At 41.2% G+C, this 12,213-nt stretch overlaps 1 protein-coding gene across 5 annotated transcripts; it reads left to right on the top strand.

Moving 5' to 3' along the window:
• The first annotated feature begins 972 nt into the window (after positions 1 to 972).
• Positions 973 to 11,952, top strand: LOC108413025 (NACHT, LRR and PYD domains-containing protein 1 homolog). Of its 5 annotated transcripts, XM_017685324.2 has the most exons (15): positions 973 to 1,216; positions 1,402 to 1,445; positions 1,612 to 1,755; positions 1,861 to 1,890; positions 2,082 to 3,822; positions 5,127 to 5,210; positions 5,327 to 5,491; positions 5,692 to 5,766; positions 5,856 to 5,996; positions 6,085 to 6,243; positions 8,721 to 8,801; positions 9,238 to 9,381; positions 10,047 to 10,205; positions 10,691 to 10,786; positions 10,874 to 11,952. In XM_017685324.2, exons 2-15 carry the CDS (start codon positions 1,418 to 1,420, stop codon positions 10,983 to 10,985), a joined length of 3,159 nt encoding a protein of 1,052 aa, XP_017540813.2. In that variant the 5' UTR covers positions 973 to 1,216; positions 1,402 to 1,417; the 3' UTR covers positions 10,986 to 11,952. The 5 variants fall into 5 exon arrangements, 3 of the variants coding, with proteins under 3 accessions (XP_017540813.2, XP_017540815.2, XP_017540816.2); XR_005129171.1 differs by lacking the exon at positions 10,874 to 11,952 and having other exon boundaries at positions 10,027 to 10,205; positions 10,691 to 10,774; XR_005129172.1 differs by lacking the exons at positions 10,691 to 10,786; positions 10,874 to 11,952 and having other exon boundaries at positions 9,238 to 9,564; positions 10,047 to 10,116.
• Positions 11,953 to 12,213: the final 261 nt, after the last annotated feature.

Below are 12,213 nucleotides of genomic sequence, written 5' to 3' on the forward strand. Positions count from 1 at the left end.
AGCATCTACAGTACAGATATCAAATGGCCTTTTAGCGTTTTATTAAATGAAATATTTTATAAGATTTTAAAGAAGAATCATTTTTTGCCAGATGGGAAAACCTATTCCGTATTTTAGAGGCCCTAAATCTTATTGAACATTGACTAGTTGACTATGGATGAGCTTCTGAATTTGCTGTTGGATCATTTTTAAACTGCTCTGGAATAATCCCTTCACTTGAATACGTATTAGATCATAATATTTAGAATCTAATAAATAAAAACACCTAGGAATATCATAAACAGTCAGAATCTGACGTTTCTGAAATAAAGGAGCAGATGACGTATGTAAATCTGATCAGGTTGCAGTCCTAACGAAACGTTTCTGAAGGACCCACTCTTTGTGAAGAGCAGTGGAGAAAGTACTTACCCAAACTACATTACAATATGAAAGATAAGGACAAATTAGACCATAATAAAGAGCAATAAGACAATGTGTGTTGACCAGATGACCTTCCTCATTACATCAATAGATTTATTTATTTTAGAACTTTTTATCTGCATACATTATTGGAGGAACAATATTTGAAACATTAGAAAATCATTACTATAAATAAGTAACAATAATGGTCCAAGAACGGATCCTTGTGGAACCCCACACAAAAATAGAAGAGCAACCCTTAACTCAAGCAAACTGCCTTCTGTTTGAAGTATAATTTATGCCATATAACACCTTGTAAACGCATGTATAAAGCATTAAGAATACAGTGTTCATACTTCATAGGACGTTTTCCTCGTTTTCTCGTTGGTGAAGTGCCGTTTAGGAGCAGCTGCTGAGCTTCAGGTCATTACTTCTTTGCAGATCTTCTGTTGTACCAAGACACTGATACTGGAACGTGACTGCGTCTCTCAGGAAATGGGAGTCGAGGGAGTGGCTTCTGGTGAGGGGTTCTGGGAAATGTAGTTCTTAGAGGACGTGCTGTCTGTGAGAGCATTCCTCTTCTGTTGATTGTTATCAGACAGTATAATGTTTTTCAGAGGAAAAGGGAAATATGACAGCACACGTTAATCCTGTTTTACTGGAACAGCAGCTGACAGTCTTCACTGGTGTGGACGACAGTCACAGGGGAGAAACAACATCGGAGAAACAAGCAGCGACATGAGGAAACTTTACTGGAGAGCGTTTATAAATGTCTCACTGACATCACTGGAAACACAGCACTGACAGGCAGCGGCAGGTAAGTGTTTCACCTTCTCGCTGTAAAGCAGCCGAATCGGCCTGTGTGGGTTTAAAACCCAAAGAAAATGATCAACAAGTCAGTATTGCTAAAATTTCATTCTTGAGCTGGGAATTTCGCAGTGGACTGAAAAGCCACTAATGTGAAGAATTTCACAGCCAGAGTCGTTTTCTCTCCTTCTGCAGAGAATAAGACGAGGCAATGGACCAGAACGTCCAGCCAGTCCAGCGTAAGCCCACCTAAAGATATATATGATGTTTAATCAGAGCAGTAATTGGTGTGAGTTTTGAGCTGAGGAGTTTGACTGGAACTGCACTAATGAAGAACTTCAGCTCAATGAAAAGCATAAGCTCATGTTCATGTTGTTCAGGTTTCATTTCTCCTTCTGCCTGCAGGCAGGGAGGAGCATCAAAGCAGCTCCACCAACAGTCCATATATCAGTATTGCAGCTCAGAATGGAGGCCAGGTCTCAGCAGTGGTGCTCACACAGTCAACCTTTCATGGAGATGTTAACGTTACACAGAACTTCAGCTCCACTGGTTTGTGTTTTCTGTTTAATAGAAGCAGCAATACGACATTCTGCTCACTGTGATCAGATGTTAATATTGGAAACTCGTCAAACTGATGTTGTCTTAAAATTACAGGTAGCCAAATCTCCGTCTCACAGATCTCAGGTGTGTTTTTAATTTTAAACCAATACATGCTAAACTATGAAAAACTAAACAAATTATTAAGGATTTACTTCTTATAATTGTCTGTAATGGATATTTATCACAGTGTGTTTAGATTTTACCAGGCTGCACTCAAAGGTACTTATGAATTGAATGGATTTCTGATATGAATATAATGATATTCTCTAATGCAGCGGAATATAAGGAGTTTATTGTTGACCGTTATAAGATGGTGGAGGAATACAACTCTATCCTGGATGAATATGTGCTGCTGGACAAACGTTACGTGGACCTGCTGATGATACAGAAACACCGAGAGGTGAAAGAGAGAGAGCAGGAACTCTGCTCCAAAGGACAGAGACTCCAGAAAATCTTAAACAGCAGGAACAGGGATGAATACCGAAGAACAAGCATTCTTCAGCTGTTCAGCCCAGATGATCGTGGATGTGTTCAAAAAGCCGTCCTTCTCCAAGCAAACTCAGGAAATGGCAAATCATTCACTGCACAAAAGATCATGTTAGACTGGGCCTCTGGATCTCTCTACACAGACAAATTTGACTTTGTCTTCCACCTGAAGTGTAGAGAGTTGAATGTGACAGAAGACACCAGTTTGGAGGAACTTTTGTCAGGCAGTATAACACCAGAGCAGATCACAGAGGTCCTGCGTTCATCAGGCAGACTGCTGTTCCTCATAGACGGCTTTGATGAGCTCAAACTGCAGAAGACGACTTGCACATTACTGACTGACCCACATAAAACAGCTCCTCCTAAAGATATTCTCATTGCCCTGCTCCAGGGGAAAATGCTGCCCAAGAGCTTTCTGCTGGTCACCACCAGGTCCACGGCCACGCCTGTGTTGAGTAAACTGCTCAAACCCCCGTACCGCTTCATTGAGATTTTGGGCTTCTCTGAGAAGGGGGTGGAGGAGTACTTCCAGAGGTTTTTTAAGGATGAAGGGGTTGCTCTCTCCAGGAAAGCCTATGAGTGTGTGAAAGCAAACCAAAACCTTTTTACGGCCTGCTTTATGCCTGTCATCTGTTGGATCATCTGCATATACATCAAGGAAAGGTTTCAAGAGGGTGCTGATCTAATGAGTGGATTGGAGACGACCACCTCCATATATGTTCATTTTGTGTCCACTCTGCTGGAGAACCACTGTCAGGATCTAAGTCACCCTGTCCATGATCTGCTGAAGAGCTTGGGTCAGCTGGCAGAGAGGGGAATGCTAGAACAGAAGGTCTTGTTTGATGAGACTGTGGAAGCAGATGTCAGTGTTCCTCCACTGCCAATGTTTCTGTGCAAAATTCCCTTTAGGAAAAGAGTTCATGCCCGCCCAAAGTTCATGGTAGGTTTTGTGCATCTGAGCTTCCAGGAGTTTTTCACTGCCTTGTACTATGTCCTGCTGGATGAGGATGAGTCCTTGAGGAACATCAGAAAGCTGCTTGATGTCACAAATCTTGGCAACGGTGATGATGCTTCTGCTCATGGTAGGAATTTAAATTTACAGCATTCCCCCGTGATCCAGTTTCTTTGTGGTCTGTGTAACGAGAAAGTAAGTGCTGCATGCATCATGGAGACAGAAACATACAGTCTGTCTGTGTTACCTTCAATTCAAACACTGATGAAGAAATGGATCCTGCAGGTCATTGCAGAGAGCGGTCAAATACGTGAAGGAAAAGTAGGTAAAGGCATAGTGTTCATCCTCCACTGTCTCTATGAGCTGCATGAGGAGGACTTTGTGAGGAAAGCTATGGAAGCTTGGGAAGAAATACATCTGGGGATTACAACCCTGAGTACAACAGACTGCTGGGTTCTGTTCTACTGCCTTCAGTGCTGTAAGCAAATCAGCAGCTTGAACCTTGCCTGTTGCTTTGGCATAACTGCTGACATGCTGAAGATGCTTCAACCTGCACTGCGTAGATGTGAGAAGTTGTGGTAAGTACCTATAAAGGGGTGATGCAAACAGAAAACCTGAAGCCTGAACCATTTCATCCCTTAGCCCCACCCCTCTGTTTTGCGTGTTCTTCTCTAGGGGTGGGTGTCCTGATTCTTGTTGAAATAGAGGGGTGGAGCGAAGTGTTGGGGCTACATGACCCCTCCAAACAGAGGATTTTCAGAGACTCTAAACTGAGAGTTATAAAAAAGAAAATTCAAATGAGAACCTGGAGAATATCTGACTTCAGCTTCACATCACTGGAGAATTAGGGGGGTGATAATAAATAACTGCCCCCCTCTTTGAAGGTGTATGATCCCTAAATGTAACTAAAGCCCAGCAGTGAGGAGCTGAACTTTCCCCTCCTCTGCTGTCCCTGCAGACGGGCAGGGTCGCCTACAGAGCGGCGCTAGTAGCTGTTAATGAAGTGATGCTCTTTTATTAGAGGGTCTCATTTCAGAGGAAGATCTCAACCACTGCCCTGTATCTCAGGAACAAGGGGCAACACCCCAAAACAAGGTGGGTGAGGGGGGATAAGAAAAGGGACTGGGCCTTAGTCTGTACTTGAGTCAATGTTTATAGATAAACCACATAATAAAGCCCAAGTAAGACTTTGCTTGCAGGTGGGGTTCATAACATGACATCTAGATTCTGTTTCAATAGCGCGAAAGTGTCCTCACCCACTTCAGCTCAGCCCTCAAACATGCATCCTGCCTATGTTATAGAAGTGGCCACTCATAGCAGGAGAGGAGCAGATTATTGAAATGGAACATGCTCAGCTTTGGTTAGGTTAGCTTCAGCGAGGCTTCACCGAGGCTTCCAGTAGTTGTTAGTTATATTAGACTCTTAATTCCAGTGAACTTTAACTGGTGTAAAGGAAAAATAAGATTCAGAATAAACACATGTAAACAAAACAAGGCAATGGTAATGAAAATGGTGAGCAGGTGAAGCCAGGACAGAATGTTCCACAACACAACCAAGTATGAATATGGTTCCTGGAACAAACTCTTGTACACTACAGCCTGGTTCCCATTTATAACAGTAAGACATCATGAGCTGTTCTTCATCAACCACGCTGATGCTGTCAACCAGTGGTGAGGAACTCTGGTCTTGGAAACTTTGGTTTCCCACAGTTCAGACATGTTTTTGCTCAAACACGCCTGATTCAATGCTGAGAACGTCAAGTAAATACAGAAATACTGAGTCACAGTCTGAAGAAATAAAGTTCACGCTGTTGACTGAAATAAAGTACCATAAACACATTAGACTGGTTCATGTGATGCTTGTTGGGGTTTTCCTCTTGCAGTTTGCGTATGGAGGAACTCACAGATGCGGATGCCAATGATCTGGTCTTGTCTCTGGGAGAAGGGAATAACCTGAGATACTTCCGGTAATATTTCTGTGGATCTGAAAATAAAATTGAGCTGATTCACAATAATGTATCTGGAATTTGTTAGATTATTATTATTATTATTATTATTATTACTGTGTATTTTTCCTCCACAGCCAGCATAAAGGTGCCCTTTCTGAACAGATTGTGCAGTCGGTCCTCATCACCCTCAGCAAACAGAAAACCGTGGGTGTAGTTGGGTTCCTAGTCAAGAACATATCCGCTGAGACAGCCGTCCTGCTCGTAAACATCACCCAGAACACAGAGGTTACAGACTTAAAGTGAGACTCCAGCTCCCTCACAGGCACCACACAGAGTATATGCACATGAGCGATACGGCAACTCCAGAGGTTCACTTTTAGTAACATCAAGAAATTCTGCATAAACATTGCCAGTAGCAGCACGCTGCTTTTCTAGTAATGAATAAATACATAAATAAGGATTTGTGTGTATTATATTTTGCCTTGCCTCTCACTGGTAGCATCAAGGTGAATGAAGCCTGCGATGCCAGTGTCTGCTCATATCTCAGCGTGTCAAACAGCGCTGGAGAATTCAGGTAAAACACTCCGCAGATCACAGACCTGAATGCCATATGCTGTGAAATACCACCTTTCATGAAAATGTACTTCCTAAAACGTGTTTCAGGGTGAGGATTAGTACCTACAGCGCACAAATTAAACCCTCGCTATCAAAAGTCCACTTTACCTGTCCACACACTGAGATCTCCAGCATCGACTGGAGAGGCTTCCTACAGACCTTTCACAGAATAAACAGCTCCGCAGGAATGTACGTCTTTACCTTCTCTAAAATAGGACTGGGTGGAAATAATCCCTCCTATTGCTGACAGAACTAACAGCACTCACTGCTTCTCCAGATATGAAGGCTGTGAGGAGGATCTGGTTTCTCTGCTGGGAGTCCTGGTGTCTGTGAGTGGTCTGAAGGAGGTGGAGCTGGGCTTCTTCAGTCTGACTGAGAGATGGGCTTCCTGGGTCCTCTCCATCATCCAGGCCTGCCCCACTATACACAAACTCAAGTGAGAACAATGGTTCAGCACAGTCCAAGGCCTTTAAACAGCTTTCTGTGGTTTAATCATGCAGTCCAGGCCAATATTAACGGGGCTGCTGGACATAGACTTGGACATTAAAACAATTGGTTTACTGCACCAACGTTCATGTGGAGTCATTGTTACATTTTGTGTCACTTTTTGTTTTTGTAAAAACATTTGTAATGAAAGCTTTATAACACCAAACAATGAGAAGAGATGAAAGAATTTAAACTGAACAAAAAGGTCACTGATATATGTATATTTTTAAATCTTAATTCCAAATGAACTATAAAGCAAGTTTAATATCTGATAACTTGTAAAAAATTTCAAAAAAAATATGACCTGGAATTTGCAAAAATGCAAAAACATATGACCCTGTACTTTTTCCATGAGCAGGTCATAATCTGTAATCCCAAAAATAATCTGCACTACAATGTTTACTGTGCTAAAGTTGACTGTACTAACATGTGTAAATGTTGCCTTTGTTAACATTGACTGTGTTGATACTGACTATGTTAACACTGTGTTGATACTGACTATGTTAACATTGACTGTGTTGATACTGACTATGTTAACAGTGACTGTGTAGATGCTGACTATGTTAACATTGACTGTGTTGATGCTGACTATGTTAACACTGTGTTGATACTGACTATGTTAACATTGACTGTGTTGATGCTGACTATGTTAACATTGACTGTGATGATACTGACTATGTTAACACTGTGTCGATCTTGACTATGTTAACATTGTGATGATACTGACTATGTTAACATTGACTGTGTTGATGCTGAATATGTTAACATTGACTGTGATGATACTGACTATGATAACATTGACTGTGTTGATGCTGACTATGTTAACATTGACTGTGATGATACTGACTATGTTAACATTGTGATGATACTGACTATGTTAACATTGACTGTGTTGATGCTGACTATGTTAACATTGACTGTGTTGATACTGACTAACACTGTATTGATGCTGACTATGTTAACACTGTTGATGCTGACTATGTTAACATTCACTGTGATGATACTGACTATGTTAACATTGACTGTGATGATACTGACTATGTTAACACTGTGTTGATACTGACTATGTTAACATTGTGATGATACTGACTATGTTAACATTGACTGTGATGATACTGACTATGTTAACACTGTGTCGATACTGACTATGTCAACATTGTGATGATACTGACTATGTTAACATTGACTGTGTTGATGCTGACTATGTTAACATTGTGATGATACTGACTATGTTAACATTGACTGTGATGATACTGACTATGTTAACACTGTGTCAATACTGACTATGTTAACATTGTGATGATACTGACTATGTTAACATTGACTGTGTTGATGCTGACTATGTTAACATTGACTGTGATGATACTGACTATGTTAACACTGTGTTGATACTGACTATGTTACCATTGACTGTGTTGATGCTGACTATGTTAACGTTGTGTTGATGCTGACTGTTAACACTGTGTTGATGCTGACTATGCTAACAGTGACTGTTGATTCTGTTAATGTTGATGTTGACTATAAATGATGTTGACTGTGTTGATGTTGGCTGTGTTGATATTGACTGTGTTAATGATGTTGACCGTGTCAATGTTTACTGTGTTGATGTTGGCTGTGTTTATGTTGACTGTTAATGTTGACTGTGTTGATGTTGGCTGTGTTTATGTTGACTGTTAATGGTGACTTAATGGTGATGTTGATTGTTAATGTTGACTGTTGGTATTGACTGTTGATGTTGACTGTGTTAATGTAGACTACGGTAATATTGGCTGTGTTGATGTTGACTGTGTTAATGTTGACTACGGTAATATTGGCTGTGTTGGTGTTGACTGAGTTAGTGTTGACTGTGTTAATGTTGACTACGGTAATATTGGCTGTGTTGATGTTGACTGTGTTAATGATGATGTTGACTGTGTTGGTGTTGACTGTGTTGATGTTGACTGTGTTAATATTGATGATGACTGTTCGTGTTGACTGTGTTCATGTTGAGTATGTTGATGCTGATGTTGACTGTGTTAGTGATGACTATGTTAATATCACTTATGTTTATGTTGACTGTGTTAATGTTGAATGAGTTAATGGTGACTGTGTTAATGATGATGTTGACTGTTGATGTTCACTGTGTTAATGTTGACTGTGTTGATTTCAACTGTGGTCATGTTGACTGTGTTGATAATAATATTGACTGTTTTAATGTTGATATTGAATGTGCTAATGTTGATTGTGTTAATGGTGATGTTGACTGTCATGTTGACTGTGTTAATGTTGACTGTGTAAATGTAGATGCTGACTGTGTTAATACTGACTTTGATTTTGATGTTGACTGTGTTCATGATGACTATATTCATATTTGCTGTGTTCTTGTTGACTGTGTTGATACTGAGTGTTAACACAGACTCCTCCCTGATTCTGTTCTCTAATTTGCAGAGCTTCAATAGGTAAGGAACACAGCAATGACGAATGTGTCTGCTCGTCTCTCTGCATGTCAACAAGTGATGGAGATTTCACGTAAGGAACTCCTTATGAATTTTACTCTCTGTGTCACAGTTATTTTCCCATGTTTAGACATTTAGTCAAACTGTACTCTTAATATTTTTAAAAACTTGACTAGAGGCTTTAAGTGACATTAACTGCCTAGAGAAATTGGCACACAGGTGTCTGTATTTCCCCCTTTAACATAACTAAAACTATTTTAACTCCAGAAAAACTGCTCATGTTTTCTTCTCATGATCAACTTCAAACATTGATTCCAAAAATCCCAAATGTTCGGTTATGAAATGATGAAAATGTAAGTCATTCATATAGGAGTAATTTCATACACTAAAGTAAGCAGTCAAGGGGGGGAGTGTATACTACACTGCCATCCACATTGGAACTGCTCCCTTTATGTTTATATGATACGATTGTCCTGTACATGTAACTAATGTTCTGTGTGGATTTTCAGGCTGACTGTTTATGGAATCAGCCGTCCACAAACTGATCCCTCAATCTCTAAAATCAGCCTCACCTGTCCACACTCTGGCACATCCAGGACCGACTGGAGCGGCTTCTTACAAACACTGCACAAAATCAACAGCTCAGCAGAAGCGTAAGACCTCATGGACTAACAATGTTAACGCCATGCCGAAAGGGCTGTGATGCTGACTGACAGTGATATGACGCAAAACAAGTTCATGAAATTTCTCAAAACCTGGTTATGGTCAATATCACACTGCCTGTTTTGGAGTCCAGTACCATTTCAGTGGGCAGAGTCCTGATACGGTATAGCTAGGTAATTAACTAATGACCATCACTTTGAGAGTATATTAGTAACAGTATATGCTCTATGCAATAAAAGCATATATGTATGTACTTTGTAGTTCATTTTAATTCACTAGAATCTATAAATAACAGAATCACTGCTGTATCTAAACTCTGAGTATTGTAGTAAAACTCTTATTTCATTGTTGAGTTTTGGGTGGAAGCAAGTGTCTGACGAAAGCTTCAGATAAAACACATGGAATCAATTTTACAGGCGTCAAATATCCACATTTAATCTAGAACAGCCAAAAACATTGTTCACCTGCATTAGCTTAGCGTGTACATACTACTAGAATCAGGTTTAGACATTCATGGCTCAAACTGAAAGCTTAGTCACTGATCTACACATTCTACCTTTATATATATATATATATATATATATATACACATAAACCTCAGTTTAATCAGATTAGAGATTGATGTACTGCTGCAGTCTGATCTCCGTTTCTCCAGATATGAAGGCTGTGAGGAGGACCTGGCTTCTCTGCTGGGAGTCCTGGTGTCTGTGAGTGGTCTGAAGGAGGTGGAGCTGGGCTTCTTCAGTCTGACTGAGAGATGGGCTTCCTGGGTCCTCTCCATCATCCAGGCCTGCCCCACTATACACAAACTCAGGTGAGATACTCATCTGCCTCTGTCTTCTCTTCAGTGCTCTGTGACCCAGTGCCTCAGTTACAGGGAAAACGTTCTCACTGCAGGTAGAAGTGGACCGAACCTGACTAACCTTAACCCTGGTCTGATGTCAGATATTGGCCCTATTAAAAAAGTTAACTTAAATGACCAGTCAACGCAGTCAGAATTGGGCAGTAAGAGCTGCAGCCTGAGAACATAACGACTACAAACCTAGAAAACCTCTCAGGGCCACCATGACTGTGCTCCTCAGAAGAGCTTGAGCTTGTCTGCAGTCTAGTGGTCACCTCACCAGACAGCTGTGTTACAGTTTAGTGCCATTAGTTTGGTCAGTTTACAGGTAGTTAAAGGGATCCAGCAGGCTGTAGCAGGAGTGTGACTGCAGTGGAGCTCTGATGCTGGATGCTCTGAATAAACCCGCATAAGACTGCCACCATTGTCCTAACACCTCGTCTGGTCTTTGTCCTCAGAGTGGACACTGATATGTGGAACGGTTTGATTCTGGAGGAGGGGGTCCGATTACTGGAGTCTCAGAAACGTCCAGACTGCACTCTGACCGTTTCAGGGTCTGCATTTATTTCAGTCTCCGCCTGTTTTCGTCATGTGTTGGTGTTTTTTAAGGGTGTAAGGTGGTAATGTGCTTTTCTGTATAGGATGAGATGCCAGAAGCCCACTGACCAATGCACTGTGGACCCAGAGAAAAGGTTCTGCCACCCACTAATGATGGACCTCAGCTGCAACCAGGACGTGAAGCTTCAGTTCTGAGCCTGCAGGGCCAGCAGGGGCGCGATAAAGGAACTGAGTGACCAACCAAACAGGGAATGAACTAAACAATGAATACGGTCTGATTTCGCGTTCAGTGAGAGGATCTGCACCTCACCAGGTTTACTGTGATTAATGAGCTTAAATTCATGCACTTGGTCAGGTGGTTTATTGCCTCTGTGTGAAATTATGAATTTCATCTCAAATCAGTTGCAGCTGTAAATATCAGTCGCAGTATCTTTCACTGAATATACTTCTAAATTGAACAAGCCATTTAAATAACAGATGTTTTTATGACTATGTAACTCTATTTACAGACTTTTATCAGCACCAGAGGAAACACACTTTGGTTTAACGTGGAACAACGTGCCTTGTAGTACATTCAGATATCCAAGACTAAATTTGACAGAATATTCAGAAAAGAAAGTGTATGATGTTGTTCCGCCAGCAGGTGTTACATGTATTAAGGTTAATTAGATGTTTATTAATGTTTTATAGGTTGTGGTGCTGCTGATCACTGTATAGCACTCTGTGACACTCTGTGCTATGTATTAGTGACCATAGCTGGAAATTGACCACTATGGGTCAGACCAACACTCCAGAACTCTCCACAACTTCATGTAGTCTGAATCTGTCTCAGTCAAGGTGAACGGAAAGGTCAGTGCAGCAAAGTGGTCAGTTTGGTTTTAAGACAAAAAGCACGCTACAGTGTAGGAATCGACCCTGCAGAGGAGCGGAGAGGCTGGGAGTTTTCATTCCAATCGAGCAGAAGCTTCTGGATTCAGTTGATCTTGGTACTTAAACAGCTGATTAGTTACACGAGGATCTCCTGCCTGTGTGGAAAGAGACCCTGCAGACACTCCGGCCCTCTGTGGATAAGAGCGCAGCCAAATGTCCAATAAAAAGACTAATTATGTTCATTTGCATAATAAAAATAAAACAAACCCTGGGAACTGTGGTTTGTTCTCACCTTCAGGCTTTTCGTTTCGCTCCTTCATCTATTTCTTACGTGTGGCTCTAAGTTTGGGTTTTATGCCTGAAGGTGGATTATTTCACAGTGACTGTGATGCCTGAGCGTGGTTGTGTCTCTGTGTATGCATGGCTGCTTACTGAGTGCTAGATAGCTTTACTGGAGCCTTTATATGAGGCTGTATTTGTTCTAAATGAAGAGACAGAGCCCCCATCGTCAGGCCGCGGCTCCCTCTCTGGTTGAATGAAGACGGTTTTCCAG

The sequence above is a fragment of the Pygocentrus nattereri genome, chromosome 20, assembly GCF_015220715.1.
Source record: "Pygocentrus nattereri isolate fPygNat1 chromosome 20, fPygNat1.pri, whole genome shotgun sequence".
Classification (NCBI taxonomy): Eukaryota; Metazoa; Chordata; class Actinopteri; order Characiformes; family Serrasalmidae; genus Pygocentrus; species Pygocentrus nattereri.

Bases quoted from the DNA above. Each gene is read 5' to 3' on its own strand.
- LOC108413025 (XM_017685324.2), top strand. From the start codon at position 1,418: ATGGACCAGAACGTCCAGCCAGTCCAGC. The intron at 5,767-5,855 runs GTAAAACACTCC...AACGTGTTTCAG, and splicing joins AACAGCGCTGGAGAATTCAG to GGTGAGGATTAGTACCTACA. The intron at 5,997-6,084 runs GTACGTCTTTAC...CTGCTTCTCCAG, and splicing joins ATAAACAGCTCCGCAGGAAT to ATATGAAGGCTGTGAGGAGG.